This window comes from Phoxinus phoxinus, assembly GCF_949152265.1.
Source record: "Phoxinus phoxinus genome assembly, chromosome: 7".
Taxonomy (NCBI): Eukaryota; Metazoa; Chordata; class Actinopteri; order Cypriniformes; family Leuciscidae; genus Phoxinus; species Phoxinus phoxinus.
Window position 1 is genome coordinate 37969101 of NC_136882.1, and position 19730 is coordinate 37988830.

Consider the following 19730-nt stretch of genomic DNA (forward strand, 5'->3'; position numbering starts at 1 on the left):
GGTTATTTGTACATTTTTACCTTCAAACAAATCTGTATTTTAATTAGACGCGTGACTACTTTAAATAACAGATTAAAAGTATTGCAGTTTAAATTTTATAGCACTTAAGTGTAGCGCTGTCCAATCAGGCAGTTTTGATTTTCTCCCATTTTCAGATTATTTGCTTTGGCTGTGTTAATTGCGTGGAGAGGCAGCAACTGTAGAACAGATATAAAGTCGAGGAGAATCTGAACAAGACAGGACAACAACAAAAAAACCTTCTCTTTAATCCTCCCTTGTTTGGCTTATGCTACTCTGAGCAATGCCAGAACTTTGTATTTTGAGCACTTCTTGCGTTATTTTTGCCTCTTCACGATGACTCGCTTGCTGTAGTCCTCAGTTGTAAGTCATTTTGGATAAAAGCGTCTGCTAAATGACTAAATGTAAAATGTAAATGTAATAAGCTGTAAGCCATAATCATCAAAATTATAACAAATAAAAGCTTGAAATATCTCACTTTGCATGTAATGAGTCTATATAATATATTAGTTTCACCTTTTAAGTTGAATTACTGAAATAAATGAACTTTTGCACGATATTCTAATTTTTCGAGTTTTACCTGTATATATATATATATATCAATATTTGCACCAAACTGCATATTTTTGGGCCAGATGTTTTTCATCCTTGAGTATGAGGATGTCAGGTTCATACAGGGTTAATATTCCTTCATTCTCTTCTTTGGATGTTCAGGTAATGGTATGTTTACTGAGAGTCTCGTGTGTGTGTGTGTGTGTGTGTGTGTGTGTGTGTGTGTCAGGCCGAGCTGCTGAGCCCGTGTCGCTGCAGCGGGTCCGTTCGCAGCACTCATCAGCCGTGTCTCATCAAGTGGATCAGTGAAAGAGGCTCGTGGACCTGTGAACTCTGTTACTACAAGTATCAGGTGATCGCCATCAGCACCAAGAACCCACTGCAGGTACAACACGCCACAAACACACCACAAGTCTGAAGACACTGACTGTTTGCAAAGTTAGGTCTGAATAAGTATAGTAATGGTTTTGATTCTTAATTCAAAAATTATTTTAATCTGGAGCAAGGTCTCCTCCAATAATGTTCGGAAGTTTGGTGAATGTTTTTGAAAGAAGTCTCTTCTGCTCACCAAAGACTGCAATTATTTTATCAAAAATACAGTAAAAATAGTGAAATATTATTGCAGTTTAAACTAACTGTTTTCTATGTGAATATATAGTAAAGAGTAATTTATTCCTGTGATCAAAGCTGAATTTTCAGCATCATTACTCCAGTCTTCAGTCACATGATCCTTCAGAAATCAGTATAATAATGATGATTTGCTGCACAAGAAACATTTATGATTATTATCAATGTTGTAAACAGCTTAATATTTTTGTGGACACTGTGATACATTTTTGTTCATGAATAGAAACTTTAAAAGCATTTATTTGAGATAAAAATCTTAAGTTACATTAAGAATGTCTTTGCTGTCACTTTTGATCAATTTAATGTGTCCTTGCGGAAAATAATACCATTCTTTTAATACATTACATTAAAATAAAATAAATGTTACTACACTAAACAAGACGTTTGGACGTACTATATATTTTAGCTAAAGTTCATTTATAAACAACATTACAAACAATAAAACTCCAAATGTGTATCTGTAACTACAGATCGTCACTGAGGTTTAGTGAATCAAGAATCACTCTGTGTCTTTAGACCAATTCAAACCAAACTAAAGGTCCTTGCACACTGAGTCCGAAATTTTCGTATGCGTCTTTTCGTATATTCGTGATTCGGTGGCTCTGAATGATCAAAACACCTCTCAAAATGTTTGCTACGGATGCGAAAAACGCAAAAAAATAAAACCCGGTCTGAATTTTTTATGACGGACGAAAGTTTTGCAGGCAGTGTGTAAACTTTAAAGGGCCTTGCACACTGAGTCCAAACTTTCTGACGTTGAAAAATAAATACGACCTCACGTTATGTCAATCACACTTAAGGTCCTTGCACACTGAGTCCGAACTTTTCGTATTCGTGATTCGGTGGCTCTGAATTGACAAAACACCATTCAAAATGCTCGCTACGGACATTTCGGACTCAGTGTGCAAGGGCCTTTACACATCCGTAGCAAGCATTTTGAGAGGTGTTTTGACAATTCAGAGCCACCGAATCACAAATACAGAAAAACGCATACGAAAAGTTCGGACTCGGTGTGCAAAAAACGTGGGGCCGTATTTATTTTTTTAACGTGCGGAAATTTTGAGCGGAAATTTCGGACTCAGGGCCAGTTATACATAGATTTGCGAACGCAGCGTTCATAGCGCCATGGCCAAGACGTAGAAAGCGCTAGATGTGAAACCGCAGTGTGTGTGTTATGTACCAAACCTGCAGTTCATCAGGTACTCAGCGCCTGTCCCCACACTATACGTATTTAAACGCGCAATTGAATGGCCTCCTCCTCTCTTTCCATCATGCTATGACTGCTTGAAATGATCCTGATGCCAATGATTGTAATGTAGCGAGGAGTTTAACAACTGCTGGAATGTGAACGCTGAGTCGGAGATTCGATGTTATCTTTGATTTCTTCCAGTAACTGTAATATTGCGGAGCTGCTTAATCTGTAACGCTTAAAGGGTTAGTTCACCCAAAAATGAAAATAATGTCATTAATGACTCACCCTCATGTCGTTCTAAGCCCGTAAGACCTCCGTTCATCTTCGGAACACAGTTTAAGATATTTTAGATTTAGTCCGAGAGATTTCTGTCCCTCCATTGAAACTGTATATACAGTATACTGTCCATGTCCATAAAGGTAATAAAAACATCATCACAGTAGTCCATGTGACATCAGTGGGTTAGTTAGAAGTTTTTGAAGCATCGAAAATACTTTTTGGTCCAAAAATAACACAAAATAAGACTTTATTCAGCATTGTATTCTCTCCCGGGTCTGTTGTGAATCTGCGTTCAGGACTCCGCAGTGACGCTGCTGACGTAAGACGCTGATGACGTGTTATCTGGTGCGCCCGAGCTTCGTTTACAGTCTGAGGGAGACGCACGCTATATTCAAGCTATTCTACATTGTTTGCGTGGATATCATTTTTTTAATGGTGCGTAAATGTGCATGTCGCGGATGAGACACTTTTACAGCGTGCGTTTCCCTCAGTCTGTAAATGAAGCTCGGGCGCACCAGATAACACGTCATCAGCGTCTGACGCCATCAGCGTAACTGTGAAGGATTGACAACAGACCCGGGAGAGAATACAATGCTGAATAAAGTCTTATTTTGTGTTATTTTTGGACCAAAAAGTATTTTCGATGCTTCAAAAACTTCTAACTAACCCACTGATGTCACATGGACTACTTTGATGATGTTTATATTACCTTTATGGACATGGACAGTATACTGTATATACAGCTTCAATGGAGGGACAGAAAGCTCTCGGACTAAATCTAAAATATCTTAAACTGTGTTCCGAAGATGAACGGAGGTCTTACGGGCTTAGAACGACATGAGGGTGAGTCATTAATGACATTATTTTCATTTTTGGGTGAACTAACCCTTTAATGATTTTGTTTTCACTCAACTGCAAAAATCTTTCCAGCTCGTCTCCTTAGCCCATGTCTTCGTCTTGCTCGGATTACTGCTGACATTTCACCGGGAGGCGTATGAAACCCGCTTCCTAAGTTACTCCTGATTTTAAGAGGCGGAGAATTTTCAGCGCAAAATAGAGGCGAGCTTTCACCGGGTTTTACTGTACGTAACGCGGAATACATAATTCACCTTTGGCTAAGCCACACCCTAGAATGTAGATTGACCAATCACAGCGCAGCCAAGAACGAGCTCCCACAGCGGTCCGACACTTTTTCACAGCGCTCCATTGACTTTAACACAGGCGTCTCATATTTTTGGTCTCGGCAGGCTATTACCGTCGTGGTTTTATCAGAAATATGGTTAAACGTTGTGCCTGGGGCGTTTGTAACACAGATACGCGTTTCCCAGAGAGGTTGGAGGGGGGGTCCGTTTTTTCCCCTTCCCAAAACCGAAGTCAAATCCTGACAAGTGTCGTCTTTGGATTAAACTGTGTGGACGTCCTCAGTCAGCGAAACCCCTCAAGATCAACAAACACACTTTTGCTCTAAGATACATTTAGCTTTTAACCTTACTGTGAAGTTACACTAGTTAGACAGTTTTATGTTATGATTTCGGTTCTCTACGCTAATTGTTGATTCGCTAGCACACGCTGCTAATAAATACAACTTTATACTCGCGTAGTCCGTTTGCTTTGTAATAACGATTATAGAAGTGAATAGAGACCCAGCTCTGCATGAACAGTGCTGCTCCTGATATTGTGAGTCCCAGCCTCCGTCTCCATTAGGATATGCGGTGGTTCATTTTTTGACTGTGACCGTTATGATTTTGCCTCTATTTGGATGCCTTGTTGTTGCTTGCGTTTCACCGGTATGTCTTGAATAGCCTTCGAGCGCACACTGCAGCCCCTTCTGCCTACTTCTATCAGACACTTTATTTGCTGCTTTATAAAAGTTTGATCAAACTTCAGCAGGAAGAGCCGTCACAGCATAAGCCATGTTGATACCAAACCAGAGCCCAGATGAGCCCACATTAGCCAAAGGTAAATTAGGCGCAGTTTACGCTTCCCCTCCCATCTCTTTATGTGACACTCCCACTTTCCCCTTGACCATCCCATGAATGTATATGCATGACATGAAAAGCGCAGTTCCCACGACAGGCAGTCTGCGCTTTCATCTCGGTGTGTCCAGTTCGTACCCCTCGCCATGGTTTTATGCGCACTTTGCGAAACAAATACACCTGAATTGGGCGCAAAAGCGTTAGTTTGAATCATTAGTTTGCAACTGTGTGAATTATTTAGTTTTGAATAAGAACTGAATCTTGACTCTCAATCCTAAATAGTGAGATACAGTAGAAGAACTGAAAGTAACACCCTTCTCTCTCCGTCTTTGTCTTTCAATGAAGTGGCAAGCGATTTCCCTCACCGTCATAGAGAAGGTCCAGATAGCAGCGGCCATCTTGGGTTCCCTCTTCCTCATCGCCAGCATCTCATGGCTCGTGTGGTCGTCTCTCAGCCCTTCGGCCAAATGGCAACGGCAAGACCTGCTCTTTCAGATCTGTTACGGGATGTACGGCTTCATGGACGTCATCTGCATCGGTACGTATGGCTCTGCTTGGGGTCAAAGGTCAAGTTAGGGTTTAAATGAAGGATAAACGACAAAATACAGGTGAAACTCGAGAAATTTTAATATGGTGCAAAAGTTCATTTATTTCAGTAATTCAACTTAAAAGGTGAAACTAATATATTATATAGACTCATTACATGCAAAGTGAGATATTTCAAGCCTTTATTTTTTATATTTTTTATGATTATGGCTTACAGCTTATGAAAACCCCAAATTCAAAATTAGAATATTGTGAAAAGGTTTTCATAAGCTGTAAGCCATAATCATCAAAATTATAACAAATAAATGCTTGAAATGTCTCACTTTGCATGTAATGAGTCTATATAATATATTAGTTGAATTACTGAAATAAATGAACTTTTGCACAATATTCAATTTTTTCCAGTTTCACCCGTATATTCAGTAATATATTCATAATGAGTCGTTTATCCAGTTTAGTCAAGCTCTCTTTTTTAGTCAAGTAAAATGAATACATTTATCTGAAAAGGAGAAATTTACTACAAGCTCTTTAAAGAATCCACAGACAGTATGTGTGTTTTAAAAGCAGAAAAACCTTGGTATACAGGGTCTGTAAAGAACACACACCTCATGTAATCTTCTTCTGTGGCTCACAATACAGCCGTGACCATGAATCTACTGTAATGCAGCGGGATTCAAATCTAAAGGAAACAAAAACACATGTAGCAACATTTAAATTTTATATCATGCATTAATACAGTATGTACTGTAATATGAACTGCTCCGTTTTAATGATTGACTGACATGAGTCTCAATTCACATCCACAGATTTGATAGAATACTAAATACATACGGTCACATGTGAGCATAAACAGGAAGAGAAGTAAAAAAGTGAATCAGCTGATGAATGATTCAGTTTATTTGTTTTTGTATAAAACATGCAGGAGTGATTGTGTGTGTCCTATTCATCCTCAGTCATTAGAGTAGAAAAGTTCACTTAAAAATACTAATGTAGTCATCTTTAACTCAAACTATATTGTTATTCAAATATTTTTTAATATATTTTTCTCACTCAATTTGTCACTGACTGCTGCTGCTTCTGAAGAACTGCCTATAGCTGTGTGTATTTGACCAATCAAGTGCAATAAGACGTGATAGAGACCCGAATTCCCAATCGCATGCTGAGAGACACGGCTTTCTGTGACTCCATTGAGTTCTTTTCACTGGTTATTGTGTTTAATAACACTTTCTAACATCGAGCGTGTCCAAAATTCACGTTCGCCTTCAATGAGAGGCAGCTTTCTGTGCGTGCACTTTCCTTTTCCTTTTCAGGATAGGATATATTGCACTAATAACTATTTTTAACATGCCGCACATCCCGCTTATATTCTCATTCATGCATTTCATCACTCTGAAGTGTCAATAGTGCTATATATTTACATACCGTGCTATAGCAAAATCTCTAATGATAGACATTTTATACCGTGGTAATCATAGATATACATAATAAAGGCTAGATGTGTTACGGCGGAGTCTCTAACGTCATCACCCGGCGGCCATCTTGTCACAGGGAAGCTTTCTGTAAGGCGAGTGATCTGCACAAACTTATCTCGCTGAAATCTTGACGGATTTACAAACGGTTTGGTTTCTTACAAATGTTATTAACGTGGCTATAATTCTGGATGCTTGAACATGTTTAAATATATAATATTATAATTATTCATAAGTATGCAGTGTCATAACTACATCTCTGACGTTTATAACAAACCAACCCGTTTGAAAATCGGAAGAAAATTGAGCAAGTTATGGTTATTTAAAAAAGTACATGCACCATTAAAACAATGTTACGAGTGAGCGAGCTGACTGTGGCAAGATGGCCGCCGTGTGCGGACGTCGACCTCCATTGGCCAGCAGCGCGGACGAGACATCTAGCCTTTATTATATGATATCTATGGTGGTAATGATATCGTCATACCGCTATGCCCAAGCTCATTTTTAGATCCTGTTAGTTAATGCATTAACTAATGTTAACAAATGAGACCTTATTGTAAAGTGTTATCATTTTCTTTATCTCAGTGATGTCACCCTTTAGGGCCCTATCCTACACCCGGCGCAATGCCAGGCGCGACGCAAGTGTTTTTTGCTAGTCTCAGCCTGACGCAGTTATCATTTTCACGTCCTGCACCACGTTGTTTAAAGGGGTGTTAGATTATGATTTCACTTTTCTAACTTTAGTTAGTGTGTAATGTTGCTGTTTGATCATAAACAACATCTGCAAAGTTACAACGCTCAAAGTTCAAAGCAAAGGAAGATATTTGCTTTTAAAGAAATCGCTTTTTAAAGACTACAACAAACGGCTGGTAGAGACTACACGACATTCCTCCCGGGTTAGTGACATCACCAACCCTAAAATTTACATAAACCCCGCCCCCTGAACACGATTTATAGATTATCATGACAGAATATGCTAATCAATGACTAGAAGATAACTACACATAAATTAATCAACTAACCATTCAGAAATGTCCTGTTGCTTCTACATGTTGTCACTTCTTCTTGAGTCTCTCCATCTTTGTTTGAACATAAAAGGCTAAAAGTTTTTGAAATTTTCAGTGTGTGTGTGTGTGAGGTAAAAGGACACAAGCTCTTGAAGCTCCGCCCCCTGTGCCGGGAGCAGCAGCTCATTTGCATTTAAAGGGACAGCCGTGTCATTTGCATCTCGCTTTAACCTCGCGCACGAGCAGATCCGTTTCCTCGCTAGAGAAGCGTTCAGTTTTTAACGTTGCACATTACGCCCAAAACACACCCATTACTCATTAAGTGAATAGGCACGACCCTTTTAGACCATGCGCCAATAATTTTTCCTGTTGTTAAACTAGCAAAAGTGGATTCGGACCCGCCTTAAGGTCACTTGCGCCGTGCACTTTAGACCATGCGCTTAGATTGATAAAATAGGGCCCCTAAACTTTGTTGTTCAGTCATGAATCACGAAAAACATTGCAGAAACATAACCCGAATCAATCTCTCCACAGCTCTAATCGTCCACGAGGGCCCGTCCGTCTTCCGCATATTCCATCGCTGGCAGGCCGTCAATCAGCAGTGGAAAGTTTTAAATTACGACAAAAAGAGAGACAGCGATGAGGTGAAGAAGAGCGAGGAACTGAAGCGCTCGCTTCTCCACCAGAGGGAGCCGGTGAGAGTGGACGTCTCTCCGTCACCGTCGTCACTCATGGCTTCTGCTGGGACGCCAGCGCTCGACGTGCCCGACGGCACCACACAGGACCCCACAGACACCGGCGACCCGGCTTTGCCTGAACAACACTGTCCGTATAACCTTCGCTATCTACTGAGCCATCTTCGGCCACACGAGCCCCGGAGCTCGCCGAGTGCCGTCAGCACGAACACCACCAAACCTAGAGAAGTGGTGATGAGAGTCACCACCGTCTGAGGAGGCCTTACGACGGGACGCTTACGCCTTGCAGCGCAGACACACCATGAGCACAACTGCTGGATCGGATTATAAATGACTTTAATAGATGCTGATCATGAACAATATGGGTTTTTACATGCATATGCTGAGATTTAGAGAGCTGAATTTAAAGCGAATGTTCACCCAAAAATGGACAATCTGTCATTCTTTACTCACCCTCATGAGGCTCAGAAGACGTGTTCATAGCTTTCAGTCATGTGACTGGCATGGAGAACTTCAACACAGGCCTGTCAAAATTTCCATCGGTTTCAATCCACAACTATTTAGACCTCGAAATGAAAAAAAAAAAAAAGTGAACAAATGCAAGTTTTGGGCACTTGTTGTGATCATCTGCAGTATTTCTGCAGTATTAAAGTGCCTTAATGTACTAAAACCGTGATATTAAAAGATCAAATTGAGTTTACAACTTACTGATGATGTATACTAGATATATGAATACCCAGAATATGAATGCAATATGCTAATTGGTGAAGCGTTTTCTTCATAATGGGTTTACGGAAAAACGAATAACCTTGAGTTTATATTCTGGGTTCATCTGCTTGCCTGTACATAACATGCATCATTAATAAGCAGTATATTGATATGATCTTTTAATCTCACTGTTTTACTATATTAGTACTAAGTACAAACATGGCAAAAATGGAACAAAAAAGGAGAATTAATGAAGAATCTTCATGCATAAAACAATTCATTGTTCAACAGTAAAAACAACAAAATATGGGTTTAGAAACGGTGTTATTATTGATATATAGTTTTTATGTTATTTAATCTAATTTATTTATAGGTATAGTTCTATAGTTTTTAATCAATTTGAATTAGTTTAAATAATTTAGTTGGTTTTCTCATTTTTATTAGTTGTAGTTTAAGTGTCTATTTAGTTTTATTCATTTGATTTTAGTTATTTATTACTTTAAATTAAATTTAGAAATGTTGCCTGTATTTTATTACAGTTAATGTTTATTTATTTCAAGTAACAAAAATTTATTTATTTTTATTTATTTTTTATGTTTTTACTTTTAGTAATTGATATTAACCCTGTTTGAGGGCGAGTAAACAATAAGAGCATTTTTGTTTTTGGGTGGACTATTCCTTTATATTTAGATCATATTTATTTAAAAAAAGGGCACTGTTCATTGATGGTTTTGGGAGATTATAAATATGTTTACAGTAACGTTATCGGTGCCGCCACAGAGACGTTAAACGGAGCGCGTGGATCCGCCCATGACCCTTTCACTGTCCATAAATAATGAGTGACAGCTGTCAATCATCACTTTGACAGATGCCACTCAGGACTGCAGCTCAATCTGTTGAAAAGCACAAGCCGTCTTTCTCAAACTCTCTTGCTTTTTCTCTGTTCTTCTCATGCTTGCTGGTAATGCATGTTTTCATATTCTCACAACCTTTGTGAGGATATTGATAATCTCAAATCATAGAATAGGGACGTCCATGTGAACATCTCCCCCTTGAGCACTTAAAGTCAACATGAAATCAAAATGAACTATTTTCATAACACATATCTCTTATTATGTCTTGGGTGTTATTGTGCACAATTCATCAGTGCACTTTATTCTAAAGAAAACAAATGTTTGTCTTCTTAATCTTTAATCAAAATGTAATGACATGCTCTGCCTCTGAAATAACTTTCCTTCACAATCAATTCCTGATGGATAAAATCAAGTTCTGCTATACAGTATTTATTTTAACATTTGGTTTCAATGGAAATACACCTCATAATGGAAGTCAAATATGTTGCAAACAGTGTTTCATGTTGACTTTAACACCAGGAGAATGGTCCCTTCAATTATTGACAGCAAATTACAGATATAATTATATTAAAAACATTATATTTACCATCTGTTTATCCCACAGACACACAGTGAAGGCCAGACGTTTTGGGTTTGATTATTAAAGGACTAGCTTGTCATCATTTACAGTATTCACCCTATTTTTCTTTCTTTCTGTGGAAAACAAAGGAGATGTTAAGCACAATATTGAAGCTGATTTATCAGGTTCATACTTACAAATAAAACAAAAGATGATTTATAGCAAAAAAAAACAACCATCAGAACCAGGTTTATAACAACACGAGGTCGAGTAAATGATGACAAAATTGTAGTTTTTGGATGAATTATGCCCTGTTGACGCAGTTTACTTATTTTACCATCATATATTTCTCTCAAATATATCAACTTCAACATGGTGTGCTGAGATCCATATTTTTGTCATGTTGCCATTTCATATCTAATGAAATAAAACTAATGTATAAATGAACATCAGCATGAAGCGACTGAAATATTACTCATGTTTTAGGTTTGACCCATCTCAGCACCTGTAGGGCGTCAGGTAACTCTGAATAATTCAGTTGATGAAGCGCTGCTATCAATAAGAAGAGTTAAAATACTAAATACACCATGAACACATCTGCTCCACTTCTCCTGAATTCAGCAACTTTAACCCCTTATATTGACATAGGCGCCCACAGCCATTACATATTTAAAACAGTAATATCCTATACTAAACCTAAACTAATCTTGACAAACTATTTATCATTAGAAAGCTTATAATCTCTAGTTTACATATTTGGTGACTGATTTTTAAAATACATTACAGAGGAGCCGTAATTTATCAATTTGCAACAAGAATGATTTCATACTCCTAAGGCGTGTTCAGACCTTTATTTTGAAATATGATGAACATGAAAAATCATGAAAGAATGGTAGAAACCTCAGTTTGTTTTCATGCCAAGAGTTCAAAAGATAGCATCCATTCAATTCTTTTAGAAAAAAAAGGTCTGAAAATGTTTTAAATATAAAGAAAATAATAATAGCTTCAGCATTAGTGATGTGTCAGCGAGCTATAATGCACATACGGGATCTTTTGTGTTTCTTAGAGGCTGAATTCATTTCAAAATCTGCCAAACTTCCAACACTACTTCTGAATAGGATGTCTACTTCATAAATTGTATGAAAATTTTAATAATAATGGTTCAGATCACTCAGACAACATATGTAGATGGAGGCGCCCTTATATGGGCAGTGATGTCCACTAGTGGAGAAGTGTGGTACTGCGCCCAAACTAAATCTCACTGAAAGCTCATTTTCTGAGATATCAACCGAACATTTGAAACGCAACTTGTTCAGATTTCTGGCTTTGATTTTTTCGCATTTTTAGAGTCCACCAGGTTTTGAAAATATACATTTTATATTAAATATGAATAATAATTTTTGTAACATTGTACATTTTCATAAACTCAAACTTCTATAACTTTTTTTCTGTTTAACTTAATTTATTTCACTTCTACAAAAATCTGCCAAATGTCTTCTTTAAAACAAGACCAACCTTACATCTATATTCCAAAGCATTCTTGAATTACAACCATTTAAGTTCAGAATGTGCATTTTCATGTCTATTAAAAACAGGGGGTGCCGCTTAAGGGGTAAAAAAATAAAAGCAGACACGAGTTAATAATATACAGAGAACATGAAAGTTTAAACCCCGTCATATCAAAACTGTAGTTTGAAGGCTTGTAGTTCACGTCTACACTGGAAGTTAACTAAATCCTTTTAGCAGATAAACTCAGTTTTTCTCTTTCTGAAAAATGGCCCAAAGATGTTGAGGAGTCATCTTGAAATATTCCTCCAATCAGATGCTGTCTAGAATGAGATTGCCCCTCCCCCTGATATCATCTGCATAACAAGCATAAAAAGTAGCACATTATAGTTGTGTCCCAAATAACACACTAAACACGTATACTATGCACTATGCACTATCCGTGTAGTGTATGAATTTAAAAAGGTTATTTAGTCGTTCAACATCGGAGTCAATTAAGTGATAATTCGGGTATTTAAAGTGCTCTCTTTTGTTTGGGAATTTTCACACTAATCTCACATTCTACAAAGTGGCATAGAATAGCGCATACTTGCAAGAACGCCAATTGGGACGCACCTCATGATTCACAAATATGAATTAAAAATGTTTTAAATAAAAAAAAATCTAAGAAATCCATATTAAACTATATTCAGGTGAAACTCGAAAAATTGAATATGGTTCATTTATTTTAGTAATTCAACTTAAAAGGTGAAACTAATATATTATATAGACTCATTACATGCAAAGTGAGATATTTCAAGCCTTTATTAGTTATAAATTTGATGATTTTGGCTTACAGCTTATGAAAACCTTTTCACAATATTCTAATTTCGAATTTGGGGTTTTCATAAAGGCAAGTTCACACTACAGGATTTTAAAACGTCGGGCTGAACTGTGTGCGGTTCACACTATATGAGTTGCTCTCTGTGAAATCAGGAGTGTTCAAGTTGTTGAGCTGTTCACACCACACGACAACGTGATCGATCCGCAACAGGAGATAACGCACTAGACGAGTAGACAACAACTCTGTCATCCAATGATTATGTCTTGTCTACAAACCACGTTTTATCACGAAAAATCACGCGATAAAACGAACCGGAAATGACGCAATACAGCACGTGCGTCACTACCCAGCGAAGAAGAACACAAGTACACAACACGCGAGTCTTTGTTTGAATATGGACGTCAGACAGAAATTAGTGCTGCAAACTGTTTGCGCGATGATTTGCTCTGAAAAAAATAACCGCGTATTCCCAGTGACCTCAACCCATGCCTTGCTCTGATTGGCTGTAGCTCATGACATCACGTGTGGTTGAGTCGTGCGACAGCTCCGGATATGTAGCATGCTAGATATTTTTCTGGGCTCGGCGATGCGTCAGTAGTGTGAACTAGGCATAAGCTGTAAGCCATAATCATCACAATTATAACAAATGAAGGCTTGAAATATCTCACTTTGCATGTAATGAGTCTATATAATATATTAGTTTAACTTTTAAGTTGAATTACTGAAATAAATGAATTTTTGCACCATATTATAATTTCTCGAGTCTCCCCTGTATACTGATGTGATCATATTGCATCATATATTTTCTGTTTTTCTGAGTTTCTCAAGGTCACACAGAGTTCAACTGCAAGATAATCTCTAAATGTAAAAGGTGAGTTTGGGTTTGAAACGCATCATGTGGAACAATTTAAATAAATGTTGGAATCTCAAGACTCAAAGCTGATCTGGGTCTTCTGGTGAAAAACGAAGTTGTTCCATTTCTGGCCTGAGGAGAAATTTGAAATATTATATTTATTTTAAACCTGCATAACAGAGAGTAACAGTGACCACAGGCTTGCTCTGCAGTTTCATTCATTTTCTCCAGGGATATTAGTAATCGTGATTAATCGCATCTAACATTGCATAAAATGTGTGTATGTATATTATTATATTTAGGTATATATATATATATAGGTGCACACACACACACACACACACACACACACACACACACACACACACACACACACACACACACACACACACACACGTCTGTATACACATACACAAATACACACATATGTCTGTATACACACACACACACACCTGTATACACACACACACACACACACACATCTGTATACACACACACACACACACGTCTGTATACACACACACACACACACACACACTATCCAGCTAGATTCAACTTTAATCACCCCATCAAGGTCGGTCAGAAACCTTGGAGTAACATTTGATGAGCATCTGACCTTCACAGACCACATCACAAAGACAGGTCGATCATGCAGGTTTGCACTGCACAACATCAGGAAAATCAGGCCCTTCCTAACTGAGCAGGCAACACAACTTCTCGCCCAGGCCTTGGTTATCTCTAGGCTTGATTACTGCAATGCTCTTCTGGCTGGTCTTCCATCATGTGCAACTAAACCTCTACAAATGATCCAGAATGCTGCAGCCAGAAGTCTTGTCTTCAACGAGCCCAAAAGGGCCCACGTCACTCCTCTGTTCATCTCTCTGCACTGGCTACCACTCGCTGCTCACATCAAGTTCAAGGCATTGACGCTTGCTTACAGATCGACCACAGGCTCAGCTCCCTCCTACTTTCACTCGCTCCTACGAGTCTACATCCCTACCAGAAGCCTGCGATCGGTCAATGAGCGACGGCTCGTGGTACCATCACAGAGAGCCACAAAATCACTCTCCAGAACATTCTCATTCACGGTTCCTTGCTGGTGGAATGATCTCCCTACCCTCGTCCGGAATGCAGAATCCCTAACTACATTCAAAAGACAACTGAAAACTCATCTCTTCCGTGAGCACTTGACATAACCCCCCCCCCCCCCCCCCCCCCCCCAAAAAAAACCCCTCTTCATTTAATCCTCCCTTGTTTGGCTTATGCTACTCTGAGCAATGCCTGAACTTTGTATTTTGAGCACTTCTTGCGTTATTTTTGCCTCTTCACGATGACTCGCTTGCTGTAGTCCTCAGTTGTAAGTCGCTTTGGATAAAATCGTCTGCTAAATGACTAAATGTAAATGTAAAATAAATTTGATGATTATGGCTTACAGCTTATGAAAACCACACACACAGACACACACGTCTGTATACACACACACACACACACGTCTGTATACACACACACACACACACGTCTGTACACACACACACACACACACTCACACGCGTCTGTACACACACAAACGTCTGTATACACACACACACGTCTGTATACACACACACACACACACACGTCTGTATACACACACACACACACACATGTCTGTATACACACACACACACACGTCTGTACACACACACACACACACTCACACGCGTCTGTACACACACACAAACATCTGTATACACACATACACGTCTGTATACACACACACACACGTCTGTATACACACACACACACACACATGTCTGTATACACACACAGACACACACGTCTGTATACACACACACACACACACACACACGTCTGTATACACACACACACACACACACAAACACACACGTCTGTATACACACACACACACACAAACACACACGTCTGTATACACACACACACATTACTATTTTTTATGTTTTTGAAAGAAGTCTCTTCTCATCAAGGCTGCATTTATTTGATCAAAAATACAGTAAAAACTGAAATATTGTGAAATATTATTAGAATAAAAAAATAGCAGTTTTCTATGTAAATATATTTTAAAGTGTAATTTATTCCTGTGATCAAAAGCTGAATTTTCAGCATCATTACTCCAGTCTTCAGTGTCACATGATCCTTCAGCAATCATTCTAATATGCCGATTTATCACCAATGTTGGAAACATTGCTGCTTAATGTTTAATAATTTGCACTATATTAGCCTACAATTTGCTAATATATATATAAAAAAGAAAAGAAAAAAGAAATTTCGCAATGCTTCATGGGAGTGCAACTGGCCAAAAGCATCTACTCTGATTGGCCACTCTCAGCTGAGGATTATGGGAAGTGTGTTTTGGATCTACAGAAGCATATCATCACTGAAGAAACTCATGTTACATCTGTCCTGAAAGCTTTATAAAATCTCTCTGGAAAACAATGAATGGGATTGTACCTCTGGAGCAGAAGAGGAGAGTTGAGCTCCACTGACACACGGATCAGAAACACACTGGGATCAGAACAGCATGAGATTCATTCCTCCTTTTATCTTCCTCTCGCTGCTCGAGGTGGAGAGGGAACCGCTGTCGTCGGATTGCTCCCCGGCTCCGGTTTGAAGTTTCAAATGACAGTCATTACAGGTTGCTGCAGTTTTTCATCTGGAAACATCAAAATGGTGCGTCAGAAATGAGTGCCACGGTTTTAATCGAACGCTCTGAGCTCTCACACTCACTGAAACTATTACAGTCAACACACACACACACACACTTCTGAAAACATGAGATCCTGACTGGCAGGATTGAGGGAAAGATATTGAGCTCGAATAGCAAATGTTCTCTGGGATACTTGAATCTGTCAAATATTTTTTTTATAATGACAGACTGATTTATATATTTATAAATCAAAATGATCTACACTCATATGTCATTAGTGACATATTGTGCAGTTACCGGTCATTATCCAAAAGCAAACGACCAAAATTGACTAAAAACTAAATGAACCTAAAAATTTAAATAAATGTACCTCCACTCTGAATATTTACGATACAAAAATGTTAAAATATTATATACAAAATATACAGTAAACTTTTAGACTTATAGTCTTTGAGAAAAACAATATTTTTTAATGGTTTTACTGAAATAATAGTTAAAATTTATATATATGCAAAGTAAATAAAAATATTTTTTAAATAAAACAATATTATTGTTGAGCTACTGTACATAAAATTATATATATAATTTCTAAAAATATGTAATTATATATATATAATTTCTAAAATATATAATATATATATAATATATTTTAATATTTTATAAAATGCATATATGTGATAATTATAATTTATTATAATTATAAATCTTTTTAACAGTGTAATTTGCTTAAATATTCAGTAAATATTTATTTTAAACTATTATTTTAAAATTCCTTTATCAAATAAAATGTGATCGTATATAAAAAGTTATAAATGGATAGTTCAGACTGAATTCTGATGGCTCGCATGATCAGATGTAACACAGATAATAACATATCTGTGACCGCACACTTGATATTAATGTTGATGTAAACATCCTAAATTAAACGAACTATATTACTTTGCAAAGTTGTTCATTCTGAATAATAAGATGTATGTATGTACTTTACTATTCTTAGCTGAAAACATACTTTACCTGCGATACAAACAGAGTCCGATGTCTTATTGCGTTAAGCTTTCAAAAAGAAAGTTTCCATGTTTTATATCTAATTTCTTTTTTATATAGTTTTGAGCATTACGGCACATAAGCGATGAGTTCAAGCGTACCTGGAGGATCTGATTTGATTAGATGTGGTTCTCATTTGGAAAGGTTTGTGTTGTTGCCCGATCTCACGAAAGTGCGTATCTATACGACGAATGTTAATGTTATTTTTTACAGTCTATGATTATTTCTCGTGCCATTTATACGCCAAAAATAGTTTTTGCGTGCATGTGATGATACTCAGTTTTCGCGTGCATATGATACGCACTTTATGGCGTGTAATCCCTAATCTTCAGTGCGTAGCATATGCACGCAAAAAACATTTTTTGCCGTATAAATGGTACGAGAAATAACATTCATGGTAGATACGCACTTTCATGAGATCGAGTTGTAGCCGCTGCTGTACGTTCTCCTCCAGATCTCTGCGATACCGAACTAATCCATCAAAGCAACAGGAAGACTTGGGTGAAAAGAAATGGGAATGAAAACACAAACAGACATGATACAGGAAGATTTGAAACTGGAAAAATTTGAGTAGCCTATGGTGCAAAAGTGCATTTATTTCAGTAATTCAACTTAGAAGATGAAGCTAATTATATTAGGCTATATAGACAATAGACAATAGGCTATATTGTCAAAAGGTTTTCATAAGCTGTAAACAATAATCAAAATTATAACAAATAAAGGCTTGAAATATCTCACTTTGCATGTAATGAGTCTATATTAGTACCTTTTAAGTTGAATTACTGAAATAAATGAACTTTTGCACCATATTCTAATTTGTCCCACCTGTATCTAGTTCTTATGAACACACCTGCGGACGGATCTCAGTGTTTCTGCTGCAAGGATTTCATAAACATATTGAAAATGTGACTGTTTACTTCCCGTTTCCCATGTGAGTGAATAAAATCCCTGCATTACGCTGTGATCAGAGCAAAGGAAGGATCAACCCGTCACACTTTTACTCATCCGTCAATTACTGTAAAAAGGGGAATCGCTGATTACTGCAAATGACTCAATTAAAGCAATTACTGTAAAAAATGACTGAATGCATGTGAGATGGGTGCATGGAATTATTCATTTTAATCCATGGAGCACCTGTAAAAACCTATCAAGAAGTAGTGCAGGTCAATTTTCACCCCGAATTCAAAAGAAATAATCTACAGTAGTTATATTATTTTACTTACAGAAAATGTATGTTTTTTAGGACAATGAAGCACAATTGACCGTTCGCAAAGTCCTGCCCCCCTTAGTTACTGTCGCTATGTCCGACTACGCCTCTCTCACGCCACACCATGTTCTCACGCAGTGAAAAATACATCGCGCAGCAGAGACACTGACAACACACTGACAGACAGGACAGACCAGGTTACTTTTGATATTAAACATATTAAACAAAGTCTCACCTTTCAAATTTGGTCATTTTTTAAAAGAAATGTAAACAATAAATACCGTTTTGTGGCTCTTTAATGTGTCTGACCGAGCGCTGTCACCTCAGTTAAAGCCGCTCGTGAACCGATCATCTCTTCCTTCTAGTTCATTTATAGCATCAAATAAACACGAATGAACATCAGAAGGAATGTAGTTTTAACCGCGGAAAGGCGTCAGTACACTCCGCTTCTCAAGTTCAAATCCTCTAACTCTCCTGACTGCTTTGTCGGACAAAATGGCGGATGGCGAACTATGATTGGTCAGATCACCTGTCAATCAAGCTCCCTGACTGATATAGTTTATATGTTTTTAGCAAGTAAAAGGCCTTTTAGTAGAATTGTGAAAACGTTCATCTTCAGGTTGTGGTTCATGTGTCTTTTTGCTGTGAAATCGTTAATGGTTTTTATAACATAAGAAAAACATAAGAAAAACGTTTTATTCTGTTAGTAATCTCATTGTCATTACTGTAATGCAAAATAGCAAGAATTACTGTTTATGATGAATATTGTTGACTGAGTGGATTGCTTTCGTTCCTTTATTGAAAGTGTCCGTGCAAACTCTGAATCAACATTTTTCTAAATGTCCTAATCATTAATTAACAAACAAGTTCAATACTTCAATGAGCTCATTGTTTCTGCCTTTAATACATTGTTTAAATGAATAAATTTTTAGCTAACTGTGATTTTGTATATGTACATTTCTGAAATACATAACTTAGACAGTTACTTCTGATAATATATCACTCTAAATGTAGACACATGCATTTTCTGTAAAGCTGCTTTGAAATTATGTGTATTGTGAAAAGCGCTATACAAATAAATGTGATAATTGAATGAAATACATACATGTAATCAACCGATGAGAATCACTATTTGAAATTATAATGGATT

General features: G+C 37.5%; 1 protein-coding gene and 1 long non-coding RNA gene across 2 annotated transcripts in view; one reads left to right on the plus strand and one right to left on the minus strand.

Moving 5' to 3' along the window:
• Positions 1-9026, plus strand: part of marchf4b (membrane associated ring-CH-type finger 4b) — a 27942-nt gene extending 18916 nt beyond the window's left edge. Inside the window, exons 2-4 of the mRNA XM_079619033.1 lie at positions 800-955; positions 4990-5182; positions 8201-9026. Coding sequence (XP_079475159.1) covers positions 800-955; positions 4990-5182; positions 8201-8616 — 765 coding nt within the window. The 3' untranslated portion in view covers positions 8617-9026. The remainder of the gene's footprint in view (positions 1-799; positions 956-4989; positions 5183-8200) is intronic.
• Positions 8825-17429, minus strand: LOC307001341. The gene is made up of 3 exons (XR_013798205.1): positions 17344-17429; positions 16134-16335; positions 8825-8927 (listed from the first exon to the last, which is right to left on the minus strand). It is a non-coding gene; the product is annotated as an uncharacterized lncRNA (long non-coding RNA).
• Between the last annotated feature and the right edge of the window lie 2301 nt (positions 17430-19730).